This window comes from Lipophrys pholis, assembly GCF_963383615.2.
Source record: "Lipophrys pholis genome assembly, chromosome: 11".
In the NCBI taxonomy this organism is placed as follows: Eukaryota; Metazoa; Chordata; class Actinopteri; order Blenniiformes; family Blenniidae; genus Lipophrys; species Lipophrys pholis.
The window spans coordinates 16,742,777-16,762,220 of NC_137631.1; the positions used below are offsets into that span (position 1 = coordinate 16,742,777).

Consider the following 19,444-nt stretch of genomic DNA (forward strand, 5'->3'; position numbering starts at 1 on the left):
TTGATGGGGGTGTAATGTAGGTGGGAAAGCAAAGATAACGCTGGTGAGAAAGAAACAATCCTGCACCATATTGATATTTTCCCTCTCCACAAACACCTACACAAGAAACCTCATGCAGACAGGATAGACCCGCCGAAACACACGCACGCATACGCACAGACACACACAACCAGTCCCTTCCACACCTCTGCCACTCCTAATGTTGTGAAATTGATCACTAGGTGGTCACACAAGTGTGTGCTTGATGGAAATTCACTATAAGTTCAAACCTGTTCTAATCCCACTCAATAAGACGATGCCACACCTCAGGGTCGTGAGCAGCTGCTGCTTTATGAGTGTGTGCATGCGTGCGTGTGTGTGTGTGTGTGTGTGTGTGGCTGTATGATGCTGTACGCTGTGTGTGTATTGTAGAGAAACGTTTTCTCTAAATGTCCTTCCACGAGTCATTTACAGAAGGAGGGAGGCAGGCCGTGGATAACAGTGCCAGTCCCCCTCCTCACGGAGAGGTCTACTAGGCCGCAGTCTAAAAGCCAAACAGAACCTCGGCAGGGGTGCTAATGGGCCTTGGTGACAGGTGTGTGTGGGTGTGAATGGGTGCATGAGAGAGAGAGAGAGAGCGAGAGAGAGAGCGAGAGAGAGCGAGAGAGAGAGAGAGAGAGAGAGAGAGAGAGAGAGAGAGAGAGGAAAAACCTTGAAAAGCTGTGTGTGCTATAACCTTTGAAAGCCTCAGAATTGTTCATGGTCTAGTAACCATAATGCCATGGCACATTTACTTAAGCCAGTAATTTCAACATCTACCCCCCTTTTTTCCCCCAACACAGCTGGTTGAGGTACACTGTAGCATACACACAATACATTCGAGTGTGTGACCTATGCAGTTCCTTCATCTGAAAAGGACCTGTGGGTTATTCACAATGGATGTTTGTGTAATGGGGTTTTAAATGTGGTGGGGAGAAAAGTGGCTCCCATCAAATTAGCCCTCTATTCATTCCCACTTAGAGCTACAATAGCCATGCTTCGTATCCTCAGCTAGGATTGCCTCTCACGGCGCCACCGCAGGCTTTGCATCACTCCGCGCAGTGTGGGCCAACAATCACCACATAAATGTGTATAGATTTCAAGCTTTAAAGTGCCAGTGCATAACCTGTAAAAAACCAGACAAAAATAAGACTTTTGTCTCGAGTGTTTGGGCTTGTCTGAATTTGATCATACTTAATTACAGCTGATTAAACACTTCAACATCAAACTGATCAACTTCAGCATGATGCTCGATCTTTGACAAACTACTAATCTATATGATCAGAAGGTAAGCTATGATGAAATATTCAGTCTGCACCCAAGGTATGTTGAACAGTTGCTGCAGCACATCAAATTAGTATAAACAAATGATTGCTCACAAGTCATACCTGACGTTTTTCTCACTTCTCTTCGCTGTCTTTCCTCCCTCTCTGCCTGTGTGACCCTGTCAAAGGTTTTTTGCCCTGTTATGAAAATTATTGAAAACCGAGTCAACACCAGCTTCAATATCCCCAACATGTATTCAGCGTACGTCTCACACTGTCTGGTGCACACAGTTTCATACCTAAGGCTCAGACTACCTTTACTTTCTTTTGCACCTTGGAAAATACAGATATAAATAAATAAATAAATAAATAAATAAATAAATAAATAAATAAATAAATAAATAAATAAACTATGTACTTCACAAATGATTCCATCAACTGGAAAGTCAGGGATCTACTGAGAAGAGGCTGACATACATTTTTAACTACTCTTTAATACTACAGTGGTTCATCGACAGACTGTTAAAGTAACTTTACAAATAAATTAACATGAAGTAAATCACTGAGACGTAATATTGCCTGAATAATATTGATTGTTTCTATTAGGACACAATGTTTCAGCATCAAATAGTGCTAGAATGTTCATTACAGACAGTTTCACGAGGTTCCCCAAGGGAGGGAGAAACCAATAACTAGTTAAATATGGATCAGTAGAAACTTGGAGTGAAGGTCTCCACAGACTAAACTAAATTAACTGGCTTTGCGGGTTTATTGAAAGGGTTCAAACCACATATATACAGGACTGTAAAGTATACAACTGGACACAAGCAATCTACACCAAATCAATTGATAATACACAGCCCATTTCTTATGCTGTGGTTTTTAATGGTGCCATTGTTGGTGTTAATGTTTAATTGTCTGTAGTTTGCAAAGACGGTCTTCATCACTGTTTATCATACCACAACATACGGCCATAAACACTCGTAAAGTGCATTGTTGTAAGTGTATTACAGCTGACTTCACAAAAGCAAACAATACTGACGGATCAAGTATCCTTCTCTTCTCCGGAGAGGGAACAGTTCACTTTCTATATTGACTACAGCTGCACTGAATGAACTGTAACAGCCTAGTTATTAAAATCAATAGCAATAACTACAATTCCTCAATTTCAGATTGGCTCTTGACTCAATCAATGGATATCAAATTACACTGCCTCCAGAGCGCGTAATCCCCATAACAAAGAGCAGGGTCAGGCCCTGAATATAGATCAGTGTAGAACATGAATACCTCTCATAATGAAGGTGTCATTGAGAAATTACACAAAGGAATGTTACTGTATCTTGCAGAGGCACAAATCCTCAGAATGTTGTCATGTAATCAATTACCTTTTTGATTTATCTTTTTATTTTGAGCAATATGGTTTATTTATTCCTTTACGGCAAGTAGAAGTTGTTAGTCAGAGGTACACTTTCTCATTCCCAAATCATTTGACTTGTTAATTCCTATTTACCTGCACTTTTTGTTTTTTACTTTGCCTTTTTTTTTGTTTCTGGTAGCTCCAGCATGACAGCTGTGTTAACTATTCATTTGGGTAAACATCATGCCGACAATGAGCCAATGGCCCCTGAGGAGAAAGGCATGCGAGACACAGACACTCATGCAGTTGGGGATATTTGGAAAAACAATGATGAAATGAAGTGAACTGTACAAAAGAAAATTAAATGAAACATATAGCGAATACCAAAAGGCTGCCAAGCATCGGCTGACAAATGCAGGCGGCAGGAAGTCTTTTATCTAAATTTCAGGGATCTGATGATAGTCTGGCACTTTTGGTGCAATCTAGTTGATACTTGTATGCAGCCAAAAATACAAACATTATAGCTCAAACATTGAAATCATCAGTAATTTCATTTGGAAAAAATACACTTTTATTAAACAAGGACAGATGTAGTAGTCGTGCTGTTGTCGTTCTTTCTTCTTTTAAGCCTTCTCCTATTTGTGAATGTTATTCTGAGCCATCTAGTTCTTCAGGTCCTGACAAGAAGACAGTATATAATCATACACCTTATTAATAAAACGAATAGCCATGCAAATTCATACTTGAGGAAAACTAATCCCCCATTTTCCATCTCATAATGGTACAATTACCCCAGCTTACTATAAATCATCACAATCAGCTCATATTTTAAAACTATTTTTATTGTAGTTTGGATTTTGTTGTAATCCTCAAAAGCTGAGTTGAAACAATGAAAGGCGCCTGGCCCGACCACGAGCCCAAGCAGGGGTCTTCTCATACTGAGTCAAGTGTGTTAACCTCCAAACGACCATGGCTCCCTGTTTTAGTCAGATTACTATTTCTTTAGTTTTCAATACCAACTTAAATCAGATACTTTTAACCTTATTGGCTTGAATATGCTTATTCATTTGAAGTACGTTATAATATTCATAGTCTTTAGGATTTCAAACTAATGCTGAAAGCACATGCGCTAATATGATTTATAAATTTTTCTAGTCTGTACACTAATTGGCTTGTAATTGCCACAGCAATCTGGTTGACCCACCAGAAATTGTTCATAATTGTTTTTTTTGTTCGTTTCTTGGCCACCAAACCTGCCACACTAAAAGTGTAATCATCCAATATGAACCTAAAGTATTGAAAACTAAATAGAAAACAAAACACAGAAAATGCCACCTGAGTGTTGTCCTATCCATTTTTTAAGAATTCAAATAAATATTACAAACTTTTGCCCTTTGCAATTATAGTCCATTAAGGTTGCTTTGTTTATTGTAGTCAGAGCAGCAGCAAGAGAGAGAGAGAGAGAGAGAGAGAGAGAGAGAGAGAGAGAGAGAGAGAGAGACAACGAGAGAGATAGAGACAGCGACGAGAGATGACTCAACATCATCAGGATACATGGAGTACAGAAAAAGTATGAAAGCTGACTGATGCTGTATACATAATGTGGCCCTTTATTGTTGTACTTCTAATAGTCTGTGCAACTCAAAGGGTGATCCGAAGTAATAAGTTTCTGTATTTTTTTTTTAATCCTCTTATTTCTAAAGAAGCAATTCCCACCCTAAAATCTGTGCCCTGTGAACACGATGCAAACAAACCAACATTCAATGGTGTTTTAGAAACTGGGCAATATTTGAATGAGTTAAGATTAAGAAAATGAGTTTTGGATTATTGTTTTCTGTAAATCAATTTTCCAGCTTCTGAATGGAAAAATCAGCTGCGTGTGTCTATATGCGAGTGTATTTGTGCACCCATGCGCTTTTAGATGCCCTTAGCATCAGGGTGCTTGGAGATAAATGGCCAATTGGTATCGACTTCAATTTAGAAAATGCAGCCTTACACTTTTCTCTGTGCAAGACCCAGGGGCACCTGGGGGGAAATCCAGAAGTGCTTTGCCAAAGGAAATGTGTTACTGAGGGTCTCCAGTTTAGGGGAATTACTGTACCCTCAAACACACAAACAAATACACACCCACTGCTGCACGCGTGCACATACAGGCAGCAGAGAGACAGACCCTATCATCTGTTTTGAGAACACACTCCTCATGCTGTCATTGTTGAAACACGGCAGTGACAGAGCGACTTAGAGTGACAACGGGTGACTGAAGGCTGGCCACAGGCAAATATGTCACAGCTAGTTTAGGCTTCACATCACAACCTTGTGCATGGTTTAGTTTGGCTTGTATGAGTCAACTAAAGATGCTTGTTGTTTACAACTACAGACATTCTTGGCAGGGGCCCAGGCCTAAATGGATGAAAAGCAATCGGTTGATATTGTGACTTGACAGCATCCACAAGCCAAACCTGTACTTAGACCTCCTGAGATGAGAGGGAGGAAGGAGCCTGCTGCACAGTTGGCTATTCTACAGAGACAGTACAAACTGGGTGTTCATAGAGAGAATTTTATTGCAATCATATTTAGGAGATAGCCACTTCCTCCTCAATCTGATGTCAGTGGGGAAGAGTCTCTCCTGCTGCCCAAATTTGAATCTCCTTAGAAGGCACACACACACACACACACACACACACACACACACACACACACACACTGCATCACTTCACGAGACATCAAACATTGACAAAGTCCCTTTTTAGTGCTGCCTGTTGGCACAGTAACTCCAGGCTAACGAAGTCACACGCCGGCAGAATATTAATAAGAGCAAGCCAATCACAGAGCTGCATGGGGGAACGTTATTTGCATATGAGAGGTGAGGGAGTCCATCCAACACACTGCCTTCATACATCTCCAGCATAGTGGGATGTGTTTTTGTGAGTGTGCTGGAGAGTACGTTGGTCACAAGAAGGGACTGAGAGAGAGAAAAAAAGTCAGCTCTAAATCATTTTTTAAAAGTGTCCTTTCTTCTCATGTTTGGCTGATGAAATTCCATCGGAGGGAACCAAATACATTTTTTTTCATAACACTCCAAATATTTTTTCACTGTACAAAGCTGGTAAATCTTTTAAGGCAAACAAATTAAATTTGCCAATTCTGCATGGTGAGCAACAGCTTTGGGATCAAGGTTGTGGACCAGAATATGGGCGTATTTGAAGTAGTGTGTTTCAGACTTTTAAAGCCTGTATGGAAAACAGGCCTTCCTGTGGATTTTGTGTAATACACAGTGCTGCAGTTAATGACCATGAAAATCTGTGATAGCTATGATGGAATTGCATTTTTGCTCAACATGTTAAACACAGACTCTCTCACCGGTGTGCTTATTCAAACACACAAATGAATGCATACGCAGGAAGGATGTCAGTCTGCAAACAATGAGAGGTCTGTCCAGAAATGCGCTCTTTTATTCAAATTACATAAAATCAATCATGGCACTAATGAGATCCACAAATGAACAGGGCTTGAGCATCCAAATGTGAAAAAAAGATAAATAGTCCAACCTGTTGCAGGCTAAATTCCTGGTGAGTGTGGGGTAGGGGTGGTATTTATTTATTTTACCAGCAGCGTGCTGCTCTGATTTCTAGTGTTTATTGTCATAATCTCAGCTTTTCATGTCCCGAGCTGCTCTAACATTGCCTAATACTTGTCGATAAAAGTCGATTGTACTCATGATATTTATTTAAACCTGTGAAATGTTGATTCATTGGAATGTTTTTGAGTCTTCAAGCAGTTCTTTTCAAAAGATGTAAATGCTAAAGCATGCCACCCCCCCCCCCCCCCCCCCCCCAATAAAAAAGAAACCTCTTACATATTCTCATTTATCCTTTTCTGTGTTTTCTACCAACATTATGTTATAGCCCGTGCCATGTGAGAGGCAAGGGATTATAAGGTATACATAGGAAATGATCCCATTCAGTGGCTGTTGTGCCCCAACAGCCAAACACCTACTGTGTTCTCAGCACAGTGAAATCAATAAAATCCATCGAGCTGTGTTGTTCCTGTTCAGAGCCGTTTGTTAGACAAGATGTGACTTTTGTGTGATGGATTTTAAAACAAAGTGGTCATCTGGGTAAAGTTTATTCGTAAGATTAGCGACAGAATGCAGAGTTTAAAACAGTGTTTTAATTGAAGGATAAACCCATTAGCACTGATGAAATTCACATTCATGCTCAATCATTTTTCCATTAAATCAATCACAAATGTCCATATGTAACATGCTCAGTTACAAATACCAATTTTCTTATTCTGAGAGCATCTGTAGGTTGCCTTAAAAAACATAATTACTTTGGCTTGTCTTAAGTAGAGAAGAACAAACTGACGTATTACAACATGAAACCGAACATAATTGGTTTTGTTTGATGTAGGTCTTTAGCGGGTTGTGGTGAACCACTACCCAGGCACACTTCTAAGAGATATTTCTTGTCTAAAATTAGTTTTTAAACCCACTTACTCCCCTCCACCAGGTGGTGCATTACATTAAACATGTGGGTGACCCGGTTTCAAATCCCACTTGTGGTGAAGAGGGTATCTGGTGTAAAACTGGCCTATCATACAGTGTAAATTGCAATAATTTACTGTGGTGACACCTGTCAAAGGCAGCGGTTCAATACAACCATACTTTACACCCAGTCATATTAATGACTCGTTTCCAATTACTCTGAATGGTAACAAAAAATGCTCCTCAAGGTGTTCCTATAAATACCAAAATCGTCTTGGCCCTGTCCATCCTCCTTGAGCTGCCACAATATTAAAAATCAGCTCTTTCACGAAAATGTGTTGCGTGGTCTTTTACATTTTGTACCTCATCCCCACCTTTATGGAATCTGGGTTTATCAGATTAAAGAAACATCTGTGAGATTTCTTACAATATTGATAAAGGTGGATTAGTGTTCTAGTGATTAGTGTTCTCTCCTTCCTGAAAATCATGCACTTCACAGGTTGATCATATCTCGTTCTTTAATTCAAATTCGGAAGCTCTGTACTGAGTCACTTTACAAGCGTACTAATTGGCAAAATATAAAAAGGCATTAAAACATGCCCCTCTGCTTACAATGATTTAAACGATATCACTTTTTTGTTGTTTTTTCCGATCCTAGAATCGTACAAGTTTGTATATTATATATTGAAAATGAGAGCATATCAAATTCCTCCAACTCTGTTTAAACGTCATGCATATATTTTAATCAGCAGTAGGTGTAAATTGGCTTGCTACTCTGTGGTTGGTTGCTGTGAAGCTTCAGGACATGAAGCAATAACACATTAATGAAACATTCGGCCTCCAGGTCGTATGTGTGTTTGGTTCATGATCACATTGTCGTCTGTTGAAGCTTGCCTCCACCGATCACACTCACAAACCATTTGCTCAAACAATTCATATTAAAACAGACTCAATTTGAGCTGAAGCACATTTCCCCCATCCCTCTGTTAAAGTTTGCAAAAAGAAATAAATATATTGGGGTCACCTCACTTTTTTCAGTGTGGTTCCTCTTTCTGTGGTGTCGGGTCCCTGAGTGAGTTCCGCCCACAGTGTGGGAATCAGTATATCCTGGTGTGAGTCAACTCTCCTCAGATTGTGGGTCGATGGTGCTGACTGAGCCAGGACAGCTAATAAATCACCTCCTGCTGTCCTAAAATGGCGGAGTTGTGATTGGGAAGGGAAGGCAGCCGTGAGCGAGGGTTAATGAATACAGGCCACATCGATCTACTTCCAGTGGTCTCCTCTCTCACACCATCCACTCTCCTATTCCGAGGCCAAATGCTGCTCCAGCATTTTGCTGACCCGCCATGCTAAGTGCAGGCTGACTTGTGGGGGATCCAGATGGGCCACAAGACATCTGGCAATAGCTAAGGCAAGTTAATGGCTAATGTTAGCAGCTAATTATATCCATCAGTCCTAACTACAGATGGGGTGAGGATGCATTGGTCAAGCAGTCACTTAGAGCTTACAGTAACTAAGCAGGAGGTATTGTTGCTTATCCTGCAGCTGAGTTGCTGAAGGAGAGCTCTCAGCATTAGGTAAGAGTGCCAAATGTGTTAACCTTACTGTGGTAGTGATAGCTTCAGCTGCACAGAACAGCACTGTTAGTCTTGGGCCATCAAATACTTGACTTTTACAGCTTACAAACATGTGTGTCTGGCCATTGACCACAGGGTCATTTTGCAAAGGCCGACTCGAGCATTTAACCCCTGTAACTGCTTCCTTTCATGTGTCAGACCACAGCAGACAGCGGTAAAAATGAGCAACGTCATGAACGTTAAAGTAGTCAAATGTGTAAGTTATGGGCCACTGACATGAAGAGTAGCAGAGTCGTGAAGTGACGGTGTCACCACTGATGAATTGCAGCTGTCTGAAAGACATTTAGTGTCATAACTTGAACCTTCAGTGGTTGTCAAAACTCTAACAGACTAATTGGGCTTCTCAAATACAAACACACACGCACACACACACACACACACACACACACACACACACACACACACACACACACACACACACTTATTTCTGCAACATATAATTTCCCCCTTCAAACTCGACTCAAATTTTGTTAATCAGGATGTCACTTGTGCACATCTGCCACACTGTAGTCTCAAATCGCACTTGCCTGCTCTTGCCCTAACATGTGCTACGGCACATAATAGTTAACCTTCTGGTGCAATACATGAGGTGCACAGGAATTAGTGACGTCTCAAGTACGACACTGCCGCAGAGAACTTACCGCAAAAGATAGCCACAGCATTTCATCAAATCTTTTTGGCTGACCTTGTTTTCTCAACTGTTTGCTCGTAAAACACTTATGTGTTTAGTTAATCGATCATATGATTCAGTGCACCACGCCACTGCATTTTTAGCATTGACCCCACCCATTCAAAGGTTTCACCGAATCTTAACTTTCGTAAAGGGAGCCCCATCAGTGGCATCGGAACATCTGTAGAAGTCAGATTTTTCTCTATTGAATCCATCTGTTCCAAGAACAGATGTATCATCACTGCATATGCCGTGTAGTTCAGAATCTGGTTCAGTGAAATTCTCCCAAATGAAAAATAACAGGTGGGGAAAAGAACTAAGACACAGCTTCAGAGACAATGCGTGTGCACCCAGCTGTGACTGAACACATCAGGGCATAGTTTGACATTTGTTTTGAGCTGATTAGGTTTAGTCATCTGCGTACTAAAGATAACAAAGGTACTCAGACAGTACATCTTTGGTAGAACATGCAGTATAATTTCTCTCCGTTTAAAAACAATCACTTTAGTATCAACTTTCAGACGAGTGAAGTTTATCCCCGAAAGGCACAGTTTTGACATATGGTTCCTCCAAGTAACTCACGGTGTCAAACAGATCAAACATTAATTATTGTTTTCCATTCCAGTTTGTGCAACTCTTAACACTTGGATAATTTCAAATTTTAAACAATATATGGGACTAAACAATATGGCTCTGTTACGCCTTCTTCAGCCCGCTCCAGACTACCACGTACCTTCAGTCAGAGATTGTTCATACATAGAGATTTAACTATAACTGCCATCTCTACATCAGCATTTCTGTTCAGTTCGCTGATGTGTAGCTGCTCTCGTTTAGGCCCAAAACATTCTGATCATCTTTGATGAAGCCCGTAAAAAAGAAAAATGTGTATGTCAAACTCTGATGTAAAAACAGATGTTCAGAGGTGGTAGGCAAACAGCTTACCATCTCTTGACATGTAGGATGCAGAATGAAGATGCACGTCTAAAAAGCAGAATTTTCACAGGAGCCAAACTCTTCCAGCAAAAACGCCTGCAGGAGAGCATCTCTGAAGCAAAGCTTGCGTGGCACTCCAAGGCAACAGGGGTGATTGGATACTGACACCGATGTGAGAAAGGACAAGGCATGGACCAGTGACATGGTGTTAGGAAATGGGCTGTCTGATTGCAGGGCCTCCATTTCACAGCTTGCAGGACTTAAAGGATCTGCTGCTGAAGTTGTGGTGCCAGATAACACCGGGGTCATTCAGAGGTTACAAAAACTCAGTGACTTGGTGTGTTGGACTTTGAATGACCCACAGCTATATATATATATATATATATATATATATATATATATATATATATATATATATATATATACTGTGTATGGTGTGTGAAACTGACTTCGTTTTTGTCACAGAAGAAAGTTGTTATGGTATTTATCAGACCAACTCCTTGCAATCAGGCAGAAACAACTTCTTTCTCCTTTCTTAGTGACATGACCTGCAGCTGTATGAAGGCGTTGCAGATGCATTATGATTATACAGTCAGAGGCTGAGATCAGATGCATCTTCTCAATGGAAAACCACAAAACCACTCATGTGTGGAACTGTTTCAGCTCTGACAACTGGAACACAATGTGGAATATGTTGCATATATTATTATTACAACACAGAGAGTTATAGTTCTAATATAAATTCTCTTGTTTTTAGACATCTATTCCGAACACATAAGGCTTTTGATTTCAGCATCACTGTTGTATCACAGGGGCAGATCCAGAGAACATCATAGAGGCAGGGGGGTACAGGGGGTACAAAGAGTTAAAGTTGAGGTACATTCAAATGTGATAAAATAGAAAGTTGATAATGAAACATTTCTAGACTTTTGATAGTAGTAATTAAAAAAAAAATCAATAAATGTACGGTCAGTATTTTAATTTCTTCACATTTCATCTGTATTTCCCACAGCCTACATTAATATTAAGATGGACATGTCTCCTTCGTTATCGTGTTATCTTCAACATTCATCACAACATATAACAAGCACTTCCTTTATTTTTTACTGTGAAAATAAATTAAACATATAACCTCCAGTGAAATCAGGGACATACATTTCTGACCCTATCAAAGTTACTGGTATTGAGTCAATATTGGCAACATCAGTTTTGTTTTGTTTTTTGATATGGATCAAAATGAAATACATTACTACCCCTTATGGTAGAAATTAATGGATTGATATATGCAGACAGAGCCAATACCCACTAGGGACATTAAGTGGCTCCTCTGAAACAGAATCATAAGTTACTATTAAAACATATAAATCAGGGGCATATTACCTGCTTTACAAGATGTATAAGTTTGAATTTGATGGTCCTAAAAAAACCACAACATTATCTTAAACAAATAACACTACCACCTATTAATACATGGAATTTTTAACAACAACAGTTTCTTAAAATTTATTAATGTTGCCATTGACACACCATAACACAAGATGCTATATCTTGCCATCGAATAATTCCATAAAACTGTGAATGATTTACTGCACGCAATATATTTATTTTCAGATGGTCATAAATCCTCCCACTGAACCTCATTTCACATATTTATAGGGAGAACTGGCCTTCAGCAGCTGTGCTAGATATACCTTTCTCCAATAGCCTTACTGTGAAACCATGTAAACAGACAGAGACAGAGAGGTAGAGACAGACAGAGACAGACATAAAAACAGCAGGAGGAAGCTTTATATATTCAGTGTGCTAACTGACCTTTCCATGCTCATGCCCCCTGTAATAGCATTAACATAGCGGCTACCACCATGGCCATCAATTATCTGACCAACCCTGCCTGCTCCACCTTAACTAATAGTTATCTCTCCTTCATCCTCCCCTCATCCCCTGTGCTCTTGCTCACTCCAAATTTGCTTCTCACATCCAGTCTTCAATTTAAAGCTCCATATCTAATGAAAACAAAATGTACATGCAATTCTTTTCAGGCATATCTTGCATGTAACCTCCACACACAGTGAAGCACTTTTCTTTCTTCCTTTCATTGTTTTTTTCATCTGTTATTCTCCTTCTCTGAAAGTCATTCTTTGATGCATAAGACAAAGTGAGATATACGTTTCATTTATTCCCTTTGTTCCTCAAGCAAAATACCTTTTTCCAAAATACTGCAGGACTATGAAGGACAGACATGATGGTTTTGATGATTGCATTGCTTTTACTTAGCAACTCTATATTATTTGGAGTCAATGAGCATACATTAAAAAAACAAACTCCCTAAATACATTTAACCCCCCCCCCCGCCTACCTGGATATTATGTTTCATTATTTGCTTTCATACAATAATAATAATAATAACAATTTAATTGAATGCAGGCATAGAAACAAAAGGATGTCCTGTATTGAAATGTGCACAAGAATTTCATTTGATCATTTAGCAGAAAGGTATCGTATATTATATATTACCATTATCTGTGTTTCTGCCATTTTCTCGCATTAAGAGATGACTGTTTGTGACTGGTCCCGTTAATGCAGCCCGATTAAAATTAATGTGTTTGGAATAAAATGCCTTTACAAGATTATCATTGTTTACTAATTTATTCATAAGCACTGAGAATATAAAACTGAACATTATAGATTTGGTGTGATAATTTATTTATGTTTTTGTATAGTGATGCAAACTAGAGATCACAGCCAGAAACCTGCACGCATTAAACCTTATGCTCTACTACTATAAACTGCATCACGTGCCCTTTTAAATTAGCCTCTTACCTCTTTATGGTCCAATATGGACACAGCATAAATTTATCACTAATGTTATTACATGGTAGATGTAAATATTCAGTCATATCGTTTTCATCTTTATTACTAAAATTAAACATAAATTTCATGGTGAGACTTTTATTTATTTATTTATTTATTTATTGCTTCTTTTCTTTTTTTTTTCTTTCTGCAGATACCTACATCAACAAAAGTATGTACATGAATGGACAGAAGACAATGAGAGGGTTATAGTGTGGTCATTAACGAATAGGCAGAAAGGGAGGCTCCTTTCTTCTGCATTCAAATGATGCTTAATCCAACACTATCAACACTCCTCTCGTTCCTCCTTCTCCTCACCCCTAATCCTTATCCTTTTTCTCTATTTTTCTGTGCCATTTCACAGAGGAGACAACCATGCAATGCGTTCTATCATCTGTCTCCCTCATTCTTCTCCTCTATCCATATTTATCTCATTTTTCTCCCCTCTCTATAGGCTCCTTCCCCTTATTTCACCAAGGACGTGGATATATCTCCTCCCACCCGGCCCCATCTTTCTCCCCCACTCTCTTGGTGAGTTTCTTTTCCTCTCTTCCTCCGTCTTTCTCTCATCTTTCCAAGAGATAACTGTGTGCAGGCTCTTTCATCTTCTCCTCCCTGAAGAGAAGACTGCCCAGCAGACGCAGAGAAGCAGAGTCAGCATTTCGTTCCTCTATGATGTCACTGACCCCTCGACCCAACCCCACAACCTTCGAAACACTCACAAACATATTAAATTCCACAGAAGTTACAAAACAGGATAAGAAAAACACTACAAGCAGCTCTGCCTATTTGTCCCGTACACTATTAAAGCATGAGGGAAACACTCACCAAACTGTGCCTTACAAGAGGTGAGGAATGGCAGCAAGCTGCATCTCCACTGGAGAACTCTGGCGCACTGCTGCGCTCAAGAGAAAGAGAGGTAGAGAGAGAGAGAGAGCGAGCGCAAACACAAAAACACTCCGGAGTTGGAGTAGAAAAGTCTGACCTTTTGTCTGTGATTGATACATTGGAATAGGAGGTTTTTAATTTTAACGATTGGTTGTGGAGAGGTAGCGTCTAGACAGATGGCAAGAGAATGGGGAAGAACGGCACAGGTAAAGTGATCTGGAGAGAGAGAGAGAGAGTTAAGAATCAAGGCAAGGGGCAGGACACGTGAGAAACGGTGGAGAGACGGAACGGGAGAGAAAGAAAAGGAGAAGATACTTACATTGAAGGGAGAGAGGGAGGGGAAGAGAAGGAGGGATGGGGAGGAGGGGAGGTTGAATGTGTTAATACACAGGAACACTGCATCAAACCAATGCACTGCTCTGAGGCTGGCTGAGCAGCTGAGAGGAGTGCGTCAGCAGTACATTCACGTTCCCACTGAAGGACAAAGGGAGGGGGCAGAGCGAGCATCTTAGCTGCCTGCAACACCGACACACATCGGAGGGGGGGAACAGAGAAAAGAGAGATTGGAGAATAAACAAGAAGAGGAGATGTGGATTAGAATGCTGCTCCTGCTGTTTCTGTGACGGTGGGCTGCCTGTTAGAGTCCTCTCGTACCTCTCCATCTCTCTCTCACACACTCTCTCCTTCGCACACTCTATCTTTCTCCTGCTCTTGATCTGTCAGTGGTCTTCTCTCTCTCTCTCTCTCTCTCTCTCTCTCTCTCTCTCTCTCTCTCTCTCTCTCTCTCTCTCTCTCTCTCTCTCTCTCTCTCTCTCTCTCTCTCTCTCTCTCTCTTCTACTCTGGCTACTGCAGTAGTCCACCAGCCAGCCGCAAGTCTGACAGCTACACACATGGCTAACTGCCACAACTTACTACCTCAGCCCTGGAGAAAAAACTAACAACTAAGCAAGCAGGAGAACACTGCAGGATACAGCCCAGGGAGCAAACAGCCAGCGGAGAGGAGAATCCTCAACACGTTTCTCTGCTTTATGGATACAGATCCGGAGCCCACTTCCACTCTCGTCCTCCCATCGTCATCCTCTCTCTTTTCTCTCATTGCAGAAGGGGACAAGAGTGCGCTCTCTCTCTCTCTTCCGACAGCCTTTTGCGAAGCTCCAACAGTGCAGCGCATCCCCTTCTCCACCCCCCACACAGCGCCACCATCTCTTCCACCACCCCCACCCCCCCTCCCCCCAGGAGGAATAGACGGATTACTGCTAACCGTGCACACGGCAGCCTGCAGCTGCTCTGACCAGGGCCAGCCCAACGTTGGGAGGAAGCAAGAGGAGCACACTGGAGGAGAGGAGAGGGAGATGACTGTGCCGGGAGTTCTTTTGCCTTTTTCTGTCTCTCAGTCTCTGTCACAACAGGGCTAATCAGCGACCGACAAGCCCTTGGCAAAGTCACAGTGAGGGAGGTCTCTCCCCCAAACAGGCAACCAGCCACCGAGCCAACACATGTATCAGGAGCCGACAGAACAGTGGATTTTTAAATTTATTTCACTTGGTCACTTCTTCTCTCCTCCTCTGTCGTGGTTCACTGTGCTATGGATCATTGTGATTTATCCACAGTGGAGCTGCATTTTGGAACCCGCAGCCTGGCAGGGGGGCAGTTAGTGCGAGCAGAAGGGACCCAGGCACCTGCTAAGTCTTCATGGCCTTACCTCTGCCTGTGAGTGTTTTTCATGCTGCTCTCAGTCTTTAATATCAGGAGCCATTTTGTACCCTTGGCTAATCGAGGGCCACTTTACTTTTTCAAAAAGGGAAACCAAGAAAGCGTCTATTTCATGTCATTCCGTGGAAGGGAATTATAAATGAATGCGATGCATGACTGCTGCTTTTAACACTTGGAGAGGGAAAAAGGAGCCTTTTCAAACTAATGAGGTACGTCACTGACACTGTTACTCAACATTTTTTCCACACATTGCTGCACTGCTTTTCATTTGCCACTTCTCTTGTATTAATCTCTCTCATTCTGTCTCCCTATCCGTCCCTCTGTTTCCCCTTCAATCCTTCACACAATTTTCATGCAGCATCCCTCTGCGCTGTCGATGGAACTCGGGAGCCTTGAGTCGCTCCAGCCAGGCTAGAGTGGTCTGTCCTTTGGTGTGTGCCGTCTCCCCCCAACATGCAGAATAATGCGCCCTCCACACCATGAGTCCTCTGGGCCAGGTTAGTGTGCAGCCTACCTGGAACGCAGCCCTGCTCGCCGTGCTCTCACTCATGGTGCCTGCCCTCAGTATGTGCCAGTCCACAGGCCCTGAGTTGGGCTCAGCTAACCCACAGAACTGTCCAGGTGTGTGCTCCTGCACTAACCAGCTCAGCAAGGTGGTGTGTACACGCAGAGGCCTGATTAGGGTTCCTCCCAACATCCCAGCCAACACCAGGTACCTAAACTTGATGGAAAACAGCATAGAGACTATACAAGCGGACACTTTCAGACACCTGCACCACCTGGAGGTCCTACAGCTGGGCAGGAATGCTATAAGGCAGATTGAAGTGGGGGCATTCAATGGCCTGACCAGTCTCAATACACTGGAACTGTTTGACAACAGACTGACAGTGATACCCAGTGGAGCGTTTGAGTATCTGTCCAAGTTGAGAGAATTATGGCTTCGAAACAATCCTATTGAGAGCATCCCTTCTTATGCCTTTAACCGTGTACCCTCACTCATGAGACTGGACTTGGGAGAGCTGAGGAAGCTGGAGTACATCTCTGATGGGGCATTTGAGGGCCTCCAAAATCTTAAGTACCTGAACCTGGGGATGTGCAATCTGAGGGAATTTCCTCATTTGTCCCCTCTGGTGGGACTGGAGGAACTCGAGATCTCTGAGAATGTTTTCCCTGAACTGAAGCCGTGGGCCTTCCGTGGACTCAAGAATTTACGTAAACTATGGATTATGAACTCTGCAATCACCACCATTGAAAGGAATGCATTTGATGACATCACAGCCTTGGTGGAGCTCAATTTAGCTCATAACAACCTGTCCTCCCTCCCCCATAACCTCTTCACCCCTCTTCAGTACCTGGTGGAGCTGCACCTACACCACAACCCCTGGCGATGTGACTGTGATGTAGTGTGGCTCTCATGGTGGCTCAGAGAATACATTCCTACAAATTCCACCTGCTGTGGACGCTGCCACACCCCAGTCCACATGAGAGGACGATATCTGGTGGAAGTTGATCAGACAACCTTTCAGTGTTCAGCACCTTTCATACTTGATGCTCCAAAAGACCTGAATATTTCTGCAGCCAGGGTGGCCGAGCTGAAGTGCCGCACAGCTGCTATGAGCTCAGTCCGGTGGCTTCTCCCCAATGGAACTGTGCTGACCCATGGCTCAGCTCACCCAAGGATATCTGTTCTCAATGATGGAACACTCAACTTCTCCAATGTTCTCCCATCAGACACTGGAGTCTATACCTGTATGGTAAGCAACATGGCAGGAAATTCCAATGCTTCAGCCTACCTGAACGTCAGTAACGCCGAACTCAATACGTCTAATCTCTCCTACTTTACCACCGTAACAGTGGAGGTTTTGGAGCCCACAGTGGAGGAAACCCCTAAACCCAAGCCTACTGTTCCTGCCTCACCCTCTGTCTTTCAGCCTGTCTTTATCTCCACACCTACTGTGCTGTTCCAAAATACTCAGACTCCAAGGCAGGTGTCAGTTCCCACTGCCAGAGTCCCTAGTGGGCCTGCTGCCAGTCTGGATGAGGTGATGAAAACCACCAAAATCATCATTGGCTGTTTTGTTGCTGTTACTTTGCTGGCAGCTGCCATGTTAATAGCATTCTATAAGTTGCGTAAGAGGCATCAACAGAGGAGCACGGTGGCAGCAGCCAGGACCATAGAAATCATACAGATGGAGGAAGAGGTTCCTCCTGTTCCTCCACCAACATCTGGATCTAGTGGCTCTGATGACACAGGGTTGGTACTGCCTACATTAGTGGAACACAACAGCAACACCTTTAAACCTGGGTATGTGTCCTCTTCCTCCTCATCCCGCCAAGGGGGCTACGGAGCCCACTGGAGCCATAACAACTCTCTTCATCGCTCAGTCAGACAGCATCACAGCCACATCAGCACCATTGCTGATCCCTACGTCATTAAGACTACTCATGGCAAGGAGAAGGTTCAAGAGACACAAATCTGAGCAATGCTCCCTGTGGATCTATCTCTGACTCTGCCCAAACCTTTCCTCTCCTGTCTGCTCACCAGTCCATGCAATAGAATGCACAAAGAACAAAACGGTAACTTTCTTTTGTACAGAAGTGCAAAACAGAGACTTTTTTTTCTTGTACATGCATATACATAAGTATATAAATATTAAAAAAAAACTAAACAAATATATATAAATGAAACTACCATCAGGCAGTGGTGAGACATGCAGATTATATTAGAAAAGAAAGTAATTTGAAACTATTTTCTAAAAACTGGTGACTTCTATTTAAAAAAAAAAGAAGAAGAAAGAACATGCTTTTTTTGTTTGAAAATAAAAGATGGTACTGTCTATTGTAGGAAAAGAAGCATTTAGTTTGTTTTTGACCATATTTAGGAGGCAGTAAAAACTCTTTGTAAAGGCACCAGTTTCTAAATACAGCCCCAGATGTAAGCTACAGTTTTTACTGTGCCAACTATTATATGCAATAAAATGGTATTCAAGACTAAGGAAGACAAAAAGACACACACAAATTCTAGATAGATATAAACATTTGTCCAATAGCAGCATAATGGCACAGATAGATTGTGCTGTTCAGTAGCTATCAGCCAAATGCTTTTGGACTGCAGTGAATTTCTGCAGCTAAGGTTTAACCCTCTGTTTGCTGGAGCTTAGCTGCATTTATTTGACAGTGCCAGTGCTTCTTAGTTGTAGCGTATCTAAACATGTTTATTTAGTGTGCTCATGATTCCCCACTCGTTCAACTGGCAAAGGTGGAATACAGGCTAACAACAGTTGTTGCAAATATGTTGTTCTGTTATTGGTTGCATATTGTATCTTTTTTTTCTCCCTTATGTTATGACATGCTTCTTAATGGCTTGTGTAGTGTTTAGGGCTAATTTAGTAATGCATTACAGCAGTTGCCTGACTTGTCTCCGCAAGGGCTCATTCCAATGCTAATTTTTCAAAAGGAACAGACATGTGGTGCAGTGATACAGGGCTTTGCTGACCGTTCTGCTTTTGGAGAAAAACACAGAGGATTGAAGTGAATCGTAATGAATGTCTGATACCGGGGCTTTTCCATGGACTACATTGAAACATTACCTTGTGTTTCTTTTTCTTTAACATTTTATTTTTAGC

At 41.8% G+C, this 19,444-nt stretch overlaps 1 protein-coding gene across 1 annotated transcript; it reads left to right on the forward strand.

The window, feature by feature from the left end:
- Positions 1-16,297: 16,297 nt before the first annotated feature.
- Positions 16,298-18,298, forward strand: lrrc4.2 (leucine rich repeat containing 4.2; the record flags this gene model as incomplete). Its single annotated transcript, XM_080475851.1, has 1 exon — positions 16,298-18,298. One exon carries the CDS (start codon positions 16,298-16,300, stop codon positions 18,296-18,298), a length of 2,001 nt encoding a protein of 666 aa, XP_080331977.1.
- Between the last annotated feature and the right edge of the window lie 1,146 nt (positions 18,299-19,444).